Here is a 16,660-nt window from a genome sequence, read left to right as displayed (position 1 = left end):
GCCTCGTGTTTCAAGAGGAAACATAAAAGCGTTTTAACATGTGTTAGAGGCCAGTCAATCCAGAATAAGTATTCAAATTAGTCGCGATATTTCGGTAACAGGAACAGAACTTTCTCACTCTACATTTGAATATACAGGGACTTTCTCACGACTTGGAGTGGTATAGGCCCCTTACAATACGTCGGAATGCAGCTCAATTTGGGAAACATAGCAATAGGTTCCCAATTTGCAGGAGATTGAAATTCTGTTGTTTTGTCCTCCAATTTGAGCTGCCTCGACGTCACATACAAGAGTTCTATTCCGAGTCAACGCCCTTAAACTTGATCTCACAGATACCATCGTCAAAGAACGTTCAATGGATTGAGAGGAATATTGCAGTGTCGCTAATGCCAGGCAGTAGAATGTGGAAACGGAATGCGGGTTAGAGGTACAATGCCCAAGTGTCACATTTTACCTTCATTCATTCAACTGGAAACACTTTCAAATTTGATCCCCTGAAAGTTAAGTGGTCGCCTAGATGTCTTTCGAAACGAAAGTCGAGTAGAAAGGTCGAAGGTCGAGTAGGAATGTCAGTTTTTAAACTGAAATAAAAGAAGAGTCGGATCAGGTCGTATACAGAGGTCTTTGATTGGCAAGCGGTCGCAGAGGAGAGGAAGATGAGCAAAGATGTATATACTTATTAGTAAATCAAGACAAAATGAATAAGCATGAATACTAGAGATTCCTTCTCTTAGTTCATTTTCTCCTGTGCATTTTTTTTTTCCCCACCCAAACCTTCAAAAGTCCCTGTAAAAAAGATAAACTAAAAACTAAGGAATAACGTTAAACTATTAATTGTATTACTCGATAAAATAATATTATTGAATTGTACATTCTTTGCCTTAGATAAAAACGCCTGAAAATTTGTCGAAAATTAAATTAACGCTAAAAATACTCGTTACTCTAGCATAATAAGGTGGATTATTTACAAATACGATTGAAAACATATTCGCCAGTCATGTTGTATTCATTCTCGGAAAGTTGGTCCTTTGCTTTGTTAAGAAAATCTTTGGGTTACCTTTGTATTGGTGTTGAATCTTCCTCGATAATTACACAACAAAGGCAGCCCAATTTAATTAGTACTTTCTTCAATACAAAGCAAAATACAGGTAGGCCAACTTTGTTATCTAGATTTGATCTCCGATTTGTTTTAACGAAAGTCATTTAGATAGTAGATGAACTAGAGTGAAAGAAGCAAACAACATTTACAAAATAAAAATAAAAAATCGAATCCTAGTCGTAAAAAAAATTGCTTGATATTAGATCATTAATGTTTGGCCAAGTCGTCTGAACAAATAATCTGTTAAAGGGAATCAGTTAAAGTAACAATTTGCAATTGACTTGCAGCTTTAAAGGCTTATTCTGTGAAACAGAAGTTCAGTTCACATATGATCACGTGAAGATGACCACGTGATTCTGATAGTCTTACGTGACCACATTTAAATACACAACTTTATCACGTGGGCCTGTGCAAATCAGATTAACTTCAGTGAAGACCACGTGGTTTTAGCTAGATGGCACGTGACCATATATGAATAATACAGATTACTTGGTTCTAAACAGCTTTTCATGACCATATCTGTACATGAAGATTGCGTAGCATGACGGGTAAATGCATGGCGTCAAATTCAAGACATACTATATTACACTAAACGAAACGCGAATTAACATAAGAGAAATCCTTGAATTCCTTCTGGTCGATGTTTGTAATAACGTTTTTATCGATTGGTGTCAGCCTAGGTTCTTCTCGAGTGAAGTCTGTGTCAAAGTTACCGACGTCCGTTCGAGATTTCTGAAATGAAAAGCAATAGGATATCAATACTCATGGTAAAAGAACCAAGAATAGAGGTGGCAGTAGCATCAAGCTTTGGAATAGGAATCGCTAGGACTTGCATGGAATACAAATCAAAACGAGAAAAGAAAAGAAAGAAAGAAAAAATGAATGAATGAAAAGGCAACAAAATGAATGAAAAACCAAGTATTTAGGAATATAAAACGATGTATTGAGGAATGCTTCAGCCCACCTTGCGCGCACCTAACACTGCTCGCGCGATGACGTCACAGAAACAATAAACTATGACATCATAAAACACACTTTAGAGATGAATAACTTTTTCCAACCAGAAAGTTGGTGAATTGCACTCAAAATGAACGACAATAGTCAACCGCGAAGGCAATCGCGACGGGAATCAGAGTTCGTTACAGAACATGAACCACTACCAGATCTTGAAGTTGAGGAAATCCCATCGCATCGATGCCTTATTCTCGACAGAAGTTTTGAAGCGCTAAAATCCGCACGCTCATCTACAGATGCTATGAACAAGATGAATAAAGAACTGACCGAACGAGTTCATTCGGAGATTACGAAGGGAAAGTCTTACGAACAGGAGGTAAGTGACGGCAAACGATTTGTTTACAATGCGGAGAATGACTCTGTGATGAAGATCTTACGAGAACGAGATGAATTACAAGGTACCTCCGATGAACAAGAAACCAACGAGTCAAGAAACCAAGACATGGGCGAAGCGAGACAACATAAGGACAAAAATGAGATGGGCCAAGAAACACAGCAGAAAACTGATCATAAACATACAAGCCAAGAAAATAACCTAGAAACAGATAAAACTAGTGTTGGAGACAATGGGAGTAGAGACTTAGATACGCTTAGTAAAGAACCCGATAAAACACAAGAGACTCAATAGTGAAGGGAATAAAAAAAGATCTGCTCCAAATAGATAAGCATAAATAGAAATAGTGAAACTTTCAAAGAAGGGAATCCATCCATCACTTCGTGATTTCAAATGTAGGATTTTAATCAAGGACATGCAAGAACTCCAAGAATCGCCCAAAATATTTAAAATTAGAAAGCATTTAGAGAAACGAGTTGAACTCGTAATGTTTTCAGTGCGGCATAAACAAGATTTGAAAATTAGTCTGTGCGTTTTTTAAAAGAGTTTTTAAAAGACTTTTAACACTTTAAACAGTCCGCAACGAAAACTTTACAATAATAATGTCTGCACGTTTTATTAAATTTCTTATGTGAAATTATACGGAGTTTGTCTGTGTTTGTGAGGGTGAAAAATGGCTGTGGCCAGGAGAAAATCCCGTGTCTTTTTATTGGATCGAGGTTTTTTTTTTCCAACTCAGTGCCTTGCATAATGCATACACCGAAACGAATTACTGCGACGATCTGAATAACTATTGTTCTGGACTGACTAGCCTTGTGTTCACGTTGAAACATAAAAGCGTATTGGTACGTATGAGGCTTTAGTCATTCGCTAGTCAGTGCAGAACGATAGTTATTCAAATCGGTTGCCATATTTCGATTTGGTGTATAGCATCAAAGTAAATAAGAAGCGACTAGGATGTTTCTTTAGAATACTTACGATCTTAGGTTTAAACGGAGGCGCCACCTGCCGTGCTGCGAGTTTCTCCCAGTTAATTGGTCGGAAGAACTGATGTTCTCTAATGCTCTGTTCACCCATCGTGCCACAGCCGAGTCGCTTGTGGAAACTTTTCGTCATGAACTGAAGTTGAAAAGAAACAAGTCAATAAGAAAGAAACTTGACCACTGTATCGAAGTTTCAAACGTTAATCTTTAATTCTTCTAATTCGTCGGACTGAGTAAGAAGCAAGTAAAGAAATGCGAAGATGCTAAAGCAATGGTGATGAAGATGATGGCAATCATGATGAATGAAATGATTTTATAGACCTTATAGTTCCCGTTTGATGTTGATGACGATGCATGATGATGACTACGAGCTCTTATTAGGGTATGGATGGGCGTTCTAAATTAGTTCACATTGTAAGTAAGCTAGAACACTACAACAAAGTCTCGCGCACGCACTCCATTCTGTTTGCTTGTTTTTCCAACGATCAATATTTAAGTAGTCCTACAAATGGACCTTTTCACGCGGCAGCCATGTTGGTTTGAACAATAGATTCCACAATGCAAGGCCTCGCATTCAAGTGCTTGACGATATATTCATACGGTTCAACAAAGGTTTATATTCTCATGAGGATAACCATGGCCGCCGTGTGATAAGGTCCATGACCGCTTAGGTCGAAAGCTTGACAAATATTATTTGCAAAACTTAGGGTTGAAGTATCTCGTACTTACCCCTTTTAGAACTGAAACAGCTTCTCTAGTCAACCATACCGGATATAACACATCATCTTTTAAAATCGATTCAAATAAGTCTTCTTCGTTCTCTGCTTCGAAAGGAGGCTGGTAAAAAAACCATAAAGTAAAATTTACCACGACTGACCAACAAGATGGTTTACCACTTTTTCTCACTCCGCAAAACTTAACACGCTAAATTCTGTCAGTTAGTCATGCCCTCACTTTATCAACTTTAAAGCTACTTTAAGGCGCGGACACACGGTGCAACATTGCGCGCAACATTGCAGGCAGTGTTGCTGAAGTAGGATAGTTTTCTACTCCAGCAACGTTGCGTGCAACAAATTGCGTCGTGTGTCATGGCTCGCAACATCAATTCCATGCAACATTGCGCGCAATGTTGAACCGTGCGTCCGTAGCTTAAGTGTCCTCTTTGAAGAAATTCACTGGACGTTTATTTCACGTTATCAAAAATCCTATGGTTTTCACATTCTTTTACGTTGACATTAAAAGGAATCGAAATTTTAAAAAACAAATTCATTTTTGGGCGAAATGCTTTCCAATTTAAGACAATATCCCTCGAGAACAGAAAAAAAACTTGATTGTATTCATACTAATGCATCCTGTCAAGCCTTGCTTAACAGTACACAAAGATATGGCACAGAAGAGCATTACGTCTGAGATCAAGAAGTACACTGACCGTATGTTTAACCCTCAAAATATTTCCAAATCACTTCCTTTACCTGTCCAGCCATCATTTCATACATAAGAACACCCAAGGCCCACCAATCAACCGAGAAACCGTACGGCAGCTCTTGTAATATCTGCGTTATAAGAAAATAAAGAAATTGTTTAGTTTAGGATTTGGTCCCAGTGGCGGATCCACTTTTTCAAAGTCCAGGGTTCCGTTTCTTAAACTGTGTATAATTCTCTTTTGTTTAGTCGATGTTTGACAAAAAAATTGGCTCTAATCACCTAATTTACTATCTAGTAACGGAACTTAAAGGTAAATTAAACATTATAATAGCAAATATCTATTATTTCGTGTTCAACATTATCTTTGTGGATACTTTTAAGCAACATTTCTATTACCTAAAAGATCAAACCTTCAAGGGGGGTTCCGTGGACCCCTTCGACCCCCCTGGATCCGCCACTGGGTCCATTGCCTAATTCCCTGTTGCTACTGTTGTCTCGACCAGAACATACAGTAGCACTGTTAACAGTGATAAGTCCTAACCTACATCATGTTTCTCACCTCCGGTGCAATATAATCTGGTGTACCACAGAATGTCGTTGTTGTCTTGCCTGGAGCCATGTTTTCTTTACACATTCCAAAGTCAGCCAGTTTAACATGACCTTCGGCATCTAGTAACACATTATCTAGTTTTAAATCCCTGAAATAAAACAGCAAGATACAAAAAATTAATAATGGTAATAACAACCAAAAATAGAGTGCATACCATACATCCATATAAACTTTATAAGAAATTGCACACATTTGCACAAATAAGTACCTGTAAATGACTCCATGTTGGTGGAGAAACTGTAATGCAAGAACTACTTCCGCTGCATAAAACCTGTAGATGGTAAACATAAACTAATTTAAGTTTGTGCATTCACTGCCTTTCTCATTGTAACTAAAACCTCAAATTTCCTTCTACAGAAGAGGGTTAGTTTCTAGGAATGAATGTACAGGTATACATGCAATAAAGAAAAATGAGTTGTTTATTAAATGTCAATTTTCCATTTTTATCAAATAAAAGAGGTTGCTGCGGAGCATTTTACCAATGTTGTAAAGTTTTAGCTGTCTTATGTTATCTTGAAATGATAGAGGAAATACACGTAGGTGAATTGAAGAATTTAAAAATAAGTCTAATCAAGGGTAGTGCGGTGGTAGCTTGCACTCGCCTTATATGTAAGTAGGTTTTTTTATAGGTCTCTCCCTTATTCAAGGTTTTTTTCCAGGTTTTCTGGTTTTCCTCTTCCTCAAAACCCTAACGCACTAAATTCCAATTCAAGGTTGTTTCATTATTGGTTGTTTCAGGATATATATATATATCAGGATATATATTGAAAAAAATTTTTAAAGCTTTCAAGTCACTTGTTCTTATTATAAAACTAAGGTAAAAGTATTGCATCCATAACAAGGCACCATGAATTGGTACTGACAGAAAAATAAATTACTGTTTACATTACGACCAAATCACTGGACTCTGAAGATGGCTTGTTCAACAGGTTGTCGAAATGTCAGTCACCACCAACAACAGTCTTTCTCAAGACTACACTCACCTGGATGATCACATTTCACAACAAAAATGGGCTTATCTTACCTCGATCTGTTCTCATCGAATTTCCTTGCTTTTTGTATTTGGAACATTAAATCACCACCATTCACATATTCCATGACAAAGAACAGTCTAGCCTACAAACAATATCACAAACATAAGCTTAGCTGCTGAGGTTAATGTGATTGGCCAGGGAGGGACCCAGGAATTTTAGAAGGGGGGTCACTATTACAAAGGTTTACCAGGAATTCGAGAAAAAAGGGGGTGACTGTTACTAACGATATACTGAGAAATTTGGGCAAAATGAGGGAGGGGACTAGTCAGCCCTTTCACCACCCCTGGCCCCCCCCCCCCCCCAACCCACCCTGGTGGCCCCTCCTCCAAGAAATACAAGTTCACACAGTCCTGTACTTGCACTTCCTGTACACTGCTGTACCTCTGTCTGGAACGACGAGTGTAATGACGTGAGGAATGGATGTCCAGCCGATAGCGCCAGAATCCTTCTTTCTATCATTGTACATTCTATATCATCATCTTGTAAAACTGATTCTTTCTTCAAAATTTTGATAGCATACACTTCTGAACTTCCTTTTCTCTCGGCTAGTAAGACCTGTGAACAAGTTATATTTAAAAACATTTAGTTGGTTCAAAAATTAATTCTTCTTAAAAGTCATGCAATAGACAAAAGAAACAATGGGCAATAATTGCATGGAAATATTTTGTTTATACATCTAGATGGGCTGCCTCAAGAAAAAAAGAATTTTGAGATGAATTTGTAAAATAATGAATCCAAAACAAATTTAAACAACACTTAAAGTGCCTATAACCTTTATAGGATTATGATCAATTTTGATTTTCTGTGTGTTGGAGATGAATAAACAAAAAAAATTTTTCGATTGACTAAATATCCTTGGAGATATAACGCCCTAAAGTGCACAGTTTTGCCACGCCCCATCGATTTGGACGGGATCGCAAGGTCTGGTACCTAGTTGGTGTCGAATGACGTCACAACAAGAACGACTCGGCTTCCAAGCAAGTATATACCTTTTGTAAAATCTGGGGTGTTTGAGCACCCAGCAACAACACATCTAGTTGGCATTTTCTCATATTCTGACCGAAGAACTAGTAAGAATCTTTGCTTATCAAAACATTCGTTCTTGTTGTGACGTCACCACTCAGCGAGACTCTGCTCGGTCCCAGTTTCCCTTTATCCCGCCCAAATCGATGGGGTGTGGCAAAACTGTACTTTTGGGGCGTTATATCTCCAAGGATATTTAGTCAATCGAAAAATTTTTTTTGTTTATTCATCTCCAACACACAGAAAATCAAAATTGATCATAATCCTATAAAGGTTATAGGCACTTTAAAGGAGCAAAAAATATAATTATTTTCATGTTATGAAAATCATAAGAATATATTATTATTCTGAAGACCAGTCTTTAGTATCTTAGGCTTTTATCAAGATTTGAATGTTTCTGCATCCTATCCTTAGGCCAGATCAGCCATGCAGTTATATCAAACCACTCCAACTATTAAACCATGATTATTTGGATCACACTTATATATACATATAAATATCATATTATACCACACAGTTAACTGAATAAAAAATAAAAGAAACCAACCTTTCCAAAACTGCCTTTACCAAGAACTCTTAAAAAAGTAAAGTCCCGTAATGCTAATTTTCTGATTAAGATTCTTCTTCTTTCTCCGGGTGATGTCTTGCGATCTTGCATATGGAACATCCCAGGCTCACCGTTTTTGTCTCCACTGGGCTGAACGATTGCTGGACTTGACTGTGTTCTACCTGGCATGACTTTACCAGCATTCATGTTTGAACCAGTAACAGAGGGAACCGATGTGATTGATGACTGAAATAAAAGATTTAATAGCAGATAAATCACACAATTGGAACCAAACTCTAATGATGTATTCCATAAATCTTTCTAGTGTAATCTAATTGGATTTATCACTCCATGGTGGAGGGAAAGCCCAACACTTGATAAGGCCACCAATAGGTCAAATTAGAATTTAACAGTTGATTTTTTTTCGGGTGGGGGGGGGGGGGGGGCGGGGGGCACCCTTGAAGCTCAGGAGAGAACTTACAAACAACTCTAGATCTGATCACATACAACACCGAGCCCAGTGGGACTCAAACTCTGGTTGCCTTAATAAAAGGTGAGCACTCTTACAGCTACACCACCTGTGGCCCCCAAATTAGCAGTAGTTTACAAAGTCTACTTCAGATTGAGCTATTTTGACTTAAGTCTCTGTCAATCATGTAGCAAAAAAAAAGTGATAAAATGTAAACAACAGATTTTACTTACTTTCTTGCTATGAACTGATTGAACATGCATTTCATTTGCAGACAACCCCATTATTTCTAGTGTTTTGGCCATTTCTTTAGGGTTAACACCACAGTTATTAGCAACCAAATTTTGGCACCTTTTGTGGACGTTCATCTTGCAAGCTAGAAAAAACAGAGAGAGTATAAATTTGAAACTAACTTACTTGCTTTTTTCTGTCTCTTTGCTAGGTAAACTAGTTAAATTAGTTTTAGCTTGGTCATACTTCATTTCTGGTTCAATGTTACAGGCCAAAATGACAGGCCCAGGGGGTACTATTGTCCGTTTAGAGGGTAGGGATGTGCCCCTGAGCCCTCTGAACCTTGACCCTGTTCCAGAGTAAATTCGTCCAATTACAGCCGTTTGCATTAATACGCGGCCACCCCAGACACAAATCGAGTCGTGTAGTTTGCAATAGACTACCGTCAATCTTTCATGTTGACGCCATTTATACACGTTTGGATCAGTAAGTTGGCTTTTCTATCAAACTTTCTCAGTCAGATATCACGAAAGAAAGTTCAGAAAGCGATTGCAAAGAGTTTGAGTACATCCAAGTAGAATGAGGTGTTTGATTGACGGCAGTCTATTGCAAACTACATGATGCAATTTGTGTCTGGGGTGGCCACATAGTAATGTAAAGGGCGGTAACCTACCACCAGTTTATTGGATACGAGTTTACCTAGGAAACATAACAATTGTTTCACACATTCACACACACAAAAATATGTTTTTCTGTTACAAACCTGAACACTGAACTCCTTGTCGAAGTAACCCATAGAGTAAAGAACCACAAAGTTCACAGAATGTTGGCCGCTTATAGTTGTGTTCGGCAAACTTATGTGGTACATCCATCTTAAATCGAAATGATCCATTGCCAAAGATTACCTGAAAATACAACCATCCATAGAAATTTTATCCCAATGTAACTTTATAATTATAGCTGCTTCGTTCATTCACTCATTCATTTGTCCACTTACTAACTCATTTACTCTATTGTTTTTCAGTTGCTCTCTCTTGAATCAGAAAGTCATGATTACCCACCTGTGACTCACCCAGCCATTTTTTCATACACCTACATGCTCTTGCCATTTCATTCATTCATTTATTTACACCCCATGCATGCATTCATCCATTCATAAATTCATCCTTTCTTCTATCTTTCCATTCAGTCATTCATTCATGCATTCTTCCATCCATCTATCCATCCATCCATTCATTTGTTTATTCACTCATTCGTTCAAAATTTTGTTAACTTGTTCATTCATTCATAATACTAAACACTCCCTCATTATAATTTATTAAGCTATTTCATTGCAGTCTATTTATATTTGCTTGATCAAAATAAACATTTATGGTTCTATGGACATTTTTTATTAATATATACTGTAATAAAAAATTTTTAAATTTACGCAATGCATTTTTTCCTCATCCATCTCCATCCACCCTTCATCTCTCTCTCTCTTGTCACCTTGACTCAATGGCCCTCTATATACAAGTAGTAGGGTAATAACAAAAGTTTAAATGATTATAGTAGTATATAATGAATTACTTCTGCACTGCTTGGGTCTTGTCGTGTTCCTGGACATTTTGTAACAACCATGGTATGGCATCTCTTATGTACAACACATGTGCATACTGAAGGAAAAAGCATGATTTTTTTATGAAAACCCAGCAAATCTCCTGAACAAAATTACATCCCAATATCTTTTTACAATCAATATCTCTCTCCCCCTCCTTCCCCCTCCTTCCCCCCCCCCCCCCCCCCCCCACATCCCCCCACCTGACAATGGTCAGAATAAATAACAAAAGACAGATCTGGTTACTCACTTTGACACTGATATCCTTGCTTATTTACGATTCCCCTGCAAGAAAAAAATTTTCTATAAGTACATATCAGTTGAACATGATCATGAGATGCATACAGAATAAACCTCTGTCATTCTCTTGAGAATAAGATTGTTTGAGTTGATAGTACCATTATATTCATGAGTCTTTTCATGCACAACTATTAAACAAAGAAATAATGCTCTAGAGAATGGAAAGTGATCTGAAATGGGCAAAACATAATTATTACTTCCAAGTTAAAGAGGTCTATTAAAACTGTTCCTAAAGGTTTTTGTTATAAAATATGTGCAAAAGTTTGGAATAATCAGATATTCTAGATTTATAAAACTGCAAAACAATATGGAAAGATTAAAATGGATGACTAGCTTGTGAAAAAACGTTGAAAAACATTGGATCCTGGACCCAGTTGTACGAAGGGTGGATAGTACCATCAGACAGATAAATCTTATCCAGTTCATCAATTTATTGGATAACAGCATCAACTTATTATATATCCATTAGATAAAGATTTATCCATCTGATAGTGCTATCCACGTACCATCATTCAACAGAGCCCTGAGGGTCATTCAAAAAGAAATGCCAAGAGAATTACTGGACTATTGATGAACACTAATATCAACTCTTGTAGTATAATTAACATAAGTGGTACTCTCTCTAATCAGTAAGAATGAAATTTTAAAAAATTCTAGACATTATAATTAAGATTATATTAAAAGTTAATGACTTTTGATAACAAGTCTGGAATATTGTCTCAATACATTTGGTAACTTCAAAATACATCAAATTTGAAGCATCACTATATTCATATTATTTAAGAATTCATAGTTATTTAATAATCCTAGTTTCCCATTATGTCCATCTAGCTATGAAATACATTGTTTGGCAAAATTTAAAAAAATTCTAAAAAAATTAATCTGACTATTGATTTTCTCTATTTTCTGACTACGAGAAAAATGTGAAAATGTATTTATCCCAAATTCCGAATAAAAATTACTGCGAATATTTCCCAAAATGAAAATTAACTGTGTATATATGCATGTATATATATACTGGTTTGATCTGCATGTACATGTATGTAAAGCATAAGGCTACAGTGTACATGAATGTCTGCATGCATGACTTAAAAGGCTGGGAATGGTCTGGAAAAGTACAGTACATTGACAATCCATGATTCAACTAAGCTTGGAAAGCTAAACCTTTTGTGAATGAAATCAAGATATTTTTTGAAGCAAAAGCCGTGAAAATATACCAAAATGAACTATTTATCTGCCAGATAAAAAATAGATACCTCTTAAGATTTTAGCAAAATATCATAAATGCCAGTTTCTTGCAATCAGTTTATTCGTTACAGTTATGAGTAACTGACAACTACATGACATAATGCTTGCCCTGTTTCAATAACCATTCGTTTATTATTCATAGGAATTCTGCGTGAGTATTTCCCCGGCTCAGTTCTATTTTCTAGACTTTCAAGGAAATGTCACCAAGTGAATGTTTCCCCAGCTTTCAAGTAAATGTCTTTTTTGGGGGATGTGATGAAGAAATGGAATTTAAAAATACTGAGCTGTGAAGAAAATAGTGTGTGTATTTAAGAATTTTCTTACATGGAGTTAAATTAAATTACCTGCTGATGAAACATAACAATGTCAACAAATTCTCAATTAATCATGGAACAATTCCACAGGTTTGTTAGCTATAGACCTATTAAGTACTGCCCTTACTAAACAAGACTGATTGAAAAAATTTTGGCAAATATGATAGCTGAAAATGGGGTTTTTACTTGTGGTGAGTGAGAGCAAATTTGTACAAGGTTGGTGAAGTTTATCTAGTTAAATTTAACAACATATTGACAAGACAATAACCTTTGATAGAAATTCCCCTCTGTAGTTTTAACCAAACAATAAAAATAGTCAATTATGCTTGCTTTATAAGTTACAGTGTATAGTAAATTTTTATGTTCAAGTAAAGCTAAAGAACACAGAAATTGTATTGATCTCAAGTCTAAACAAAATCCTTCAAAAGTACCATTATTATCATAACTAATAAATTATAATTCTCAACCCATCAAATTTATCCTATCCTGATTCTAAATTAGCTCACATAAGTAATGCAGCTTTAATAAATTCAACAATTACAATATTTCTTTTACATAGATAGGTTTTGGCTAGGTGACTTTCTACGAATATACTTCCAAAAAATATTTCACTGCTAATTATATTTGTTTTTTATCACTGAGTGACTTTTTATTAAACAGACTTATTGAACCTTAAAACTGTCTGTGTTGTGATCATGACCAAACACAATTCAATGAATGAAGTTTCTCCATTCGCAACAACCATTCAATATAAACTTAAAACCATTTACAAAGTCAATGAATAGAAAGTCACAAAACTAGTCATAAAAACAGAAATCATTTTCCTACTCCCACAATAATATTTTGTGGCTTAGAAAGTTAAATCAGAAATTCTGAGTTATTGAAAATAATGCTATACTTTAAAGAGGTGATATTAAAATTTCAAATCTATAACTAATTTAAACTTGCCGATATGAGCAACCTCGAAAATTTGAAATTATTTTTTAACAATAATTCTAAATTCGACATAGAAAATTATTTGGAAATGACTTTAAATTGTCTAGACACGTTCTACGAAAATTTTTAAAGGGTTCTGCAGGAGTCGAAGGTAATTTCAATATTATGGTAATTTTTTATCATAAGAAAAAAAATGAAAAATGAAAAATGAAATGGGTTTGGATTTTTTTTCAATAAAAACTTCAATCATGATAGAATTCTTTCCAGCTATATAGGGATAATTCTGACGTTGCTGGCTGTAGTTTCAATTATTAGTAAAATGAATATTGAAACATGACTTGAAAAGTAAGAACACATATATATACAGGTGATATGTACGGTTCGAATGAATATTTTACGAAGTCTTTGTTCACAAAAAATGATGGTCTTACAAACAAGCAGTGAGTAAATCTTATACAGAGCTAAGTTGATCTACAGTATACTACATCTACCGAGTTCTTAAAAATAAGTAAACAGTGTGATCGCACACGGAAAAGCGTCGCTCGTACGCTATATTACAAGATAAACATATAGACTCGACTCGAGTCGCTACTATCCTTTCCCTTTGAACGGGGATTTGGACTACATTATCTTAAGACAGCTTAAAATCGGACAAAGAATGCAGATTCACACAACAATAATAGCAAAATGGCAAATCTCGACAATAAACTCCAATGGATTAGAAGATCAACTCGATCGCCATCAAGTAATGCTGCATGTTGTTATGCTAAAAAAAGCTGGTATCGGTAGCCAATGGAGGGTTGCAAAAGCAGCCATGTTGAATTAGTAGCTGAAGTAGTAATGGTGCAAATAGATTTGAAGACACCAGTTTATATCTAGTACTGAGCCAGGAAGTTAGATATTGTCTGCAGTCATTTTAGATCCATGCTAAATATCAATAAAAAATAATCTTACTCACCAAATAAAGTCGTTGCAATGAGAACAAAACGTTGGCTGGCGAAGATAAGTGGCCATGAATTTGTGGCCATTTATTTGATGAATTTTTCTTCTCATGGCCCCTCTTCTTCGGTTTATTCCACCGGGGTTTTCTTTAAACACACGATGGGCTGCTGCAAAACAAAAATTATAGCGTGAGCCACCAGTGAAACAAGAATGGCATACATGACAGTACAAAGCAAGCTCTTCCTAATAGACGTGACCTAGATGGCTGTTTGTATTCACTTCATAACCTTGCAACTATAAATACTATTGAACTCGACGATCCACCATCAAAAATAAGGACAAACTTCAAAGGAATAGTAGTCATATATCAAGAATAGTGCATACTTTTAAGTTCGATGTTTACATGAACTTGGCCATGTGGTTCCAGGGGAATCTATACGAACAAGACATTGGTTAGCAAGCAAGGACTGGCTTTCGAAGTTAAATCTCATGTACAAAGATCATAAGCCAATGCATCGAGAATTTCAGTAAACTTTACCCAGAACTCCGAGAGCCCTGTCTTGATGACTTCTTCAAATAACACTGAGCTGTTGGCAATAAATGGATCAGGAGGCATTACCGAATTGTGGAATACAGTGAATTCTAGTTTGTGCCCATTTTCGATGTTTGCATCACAGCTTGCGTTCCAAACTGGCGTTGAAGTTTTAGTCCCGGACGAAGTCTGATATATTTGAACATCGTCCACTTTGACCAACAAATAAGGGTTGATTACAGATAATTTCACACCCCAATGGTATTTGGCGGAAGGTTTCAACTCCTTCGCTCCATAAATACGCAACTTTAGCGACCCTGTAAAGCCCACCATATCAGAACGACTCCAATTCCCGTACGACGGTGAGTTAGTATTGGAGCTACACTCTCAAACAACCCGGAAATTTACGGCCAAACTGCATTCTTGGAGGAATAAAACACCGATTCATAAACGAAGATGATCTGTCGCGTTTTTCCTGATGACAAGGTTCGAGCATCGATCGAAGTAAGGACGGAAGAACAAGAAGAATTTGTCCGTCATGCACTGCGTACTGGGTGGTGCGCATTGGAACAAAGAGACTGGGAATAAGTATCAGAGCCAGTTTTAATTTGCATTTATATTGAACTAATTTACAACTCACTTTGAAATAATTAAATAATTAATCTTGGAGTATTTCTTAATATTTTTTCCCGCAAAGTTTGGTGATATTTTAATTTTTGTATTGATAATAAAGTTCTGAATATTTCCAAAAGCGTATTATCTTAACTATCATTTGTATTAGTTTTTCCATTTTTTAAAATTGATCATAATGTTAAGGTAGTTTGTATATACATATTTTTAGTATTTACTTTTTTTTATTTTAAACGTAATTTTTTTCATCATAATAATGCTTTGGCGTTTTTGATTTAATTCAATTTTGTATTTGTTATATATTTTTATATAGTAATATATTTTTTATCCTATGATTTTTATTATTTGATTTATGAATATTTATATTTCTATCATAGCTTTTTATTTGAATTTCATATCTGGTATAATTCCTCTTTAATATGAGCGACTCTTGATATAGTTATAAGGAAAACAAAGGGCAAAGTTTACTTGCCTTTCCGTTGCTGTATATTTCACATTTTTTATATATCCTCTAGATGAATAAATAGGTATATTTCCCTGAACTTATCTCATACTTTCATATATCAATTCTTTCGCTTTGATTTATTTAAGGAGTAAAGGGAATGCTGTTAACAATCCTGAATAAGCAATCACGATCAGTTAGTTGTCCAATCGGACGGACTAGTAATATTCTTACGAAGGGGTAACAGCGCCTGGATGTTTACCCCTTCAATTATAAGTTTTATTCTGTTATATATACTATTTCTCCAGAGAAATGGCCGGTATACGGAAATGACCTTGATGTTTGAGGAAGCACAACACCAACTCATTACAATAAACACTAGTTCTTTATTTTTAAACTACAAGCGCTTCGCTGAGCAGCTTCACGTACTAACGAGAGACCCCAGGATGCTCTTTGGTGGCAAAATGTCACTTTTGTAATTTGCAAGAAAGGTTTAGAATTTAAGTATAAGTTTAATCGGTTAACTATTAAATCAGTGATAAGTATTGCTTTTTTTATGTAAATAAAACACTGACAATTTTTTGTTTAATAAGTGTTTCAAAATGAATGGAATTCATATGCGTAGGAGGGGGTACTACCGCACCCATTAAACTGCACCCCTTCACCGAAACCAAACCAAACGAGTTTTTGCTATTTAATTCTTAACGGTGTTTATTTATAATACATGAAATTATCCTAGCTGATCATAAGCCGTGTTCGATCGATTTCGTTTCGAAAATTTTGTTACCCTGGTGTTATATAACCTTACCACATTTTTGTAAGGTCTAATGGTTCCTAATGGTTTTGCGTAAAAGAATTACTTTATTTCCTGTTGTCAGAAATAGATTCTTAATATACTTTACAATACAAAATAGATGATAAATTTACAAGTTTCAACTAATAAAGAAAGT

At 35.7% G+C, this 16,660-nt stretch overlaps 1 protein-coding gene across 1 annotated transcript; it reads right to left on the bottom strand.

Moving 5' to 3' along the window:
- Positions 1-817: 817 nt before the first annotated feature.
- On the bottom strand, positions 818-15,162 carry LOC116300487 (calcium-independent protein kinase C). Its single transcript, XM_089024088.1, has 16 exons — positions 14,645-15,162; positions 14,491-14,539; positions 14,123-14,273; positions 10,617-10,651; positions 10,339-10,424; positions 9,533-9,674; positions 8,772-8,914; positions 8,070-8,315; positions 6,881-7,054; positions 6,490-6,581; positions 5,674-5,736; positions 5,415-5,553; positions 4,903-4,983; positions 4,160-4,267; positions 3,426-3,566; positions 818-1,831 (listed from the first exon to the last, which is right to left on the bottom strand). The coding sequence occupies exons 1-16, from the start codon at positions 14,969-14,971 to the stop codon at positions 1,688-1,690; spliced, it is 2,121 nt and encodes a 706-aa protein (XP_088880214.1). The 5' UTR covers positions 14,972-15,162; the 3' UTR covers positions 818-1,687.
- Positions 15,163-16,660: the final 1,498 nt, after the last annotated feature.

The sequence above is a fragment of the Actinia tenebrosa genome, unplaced genomic scaffold (assembly GCF_029948245.1).
Source record: "Actinia tenebrosa isolate PJP-AT-01 unplaced genomic scaffold, QUT_ActTen_1.0 PGA_scaffold8__29_contigs__length_14323225, whole genome shotgun sequence".
Taxonomy (NCBI): domain Eukaryota; kingdom Metazoa; phylum Cnidaria; class Anthozoa; order Actiniaria; family Actiniidae; genus Actinia; species Actinia tenebrosa.
Note: the sequence above shows the minus strand (reverse complement) of the source record. Positions and strands in the feature narration are given on the sequence as shown.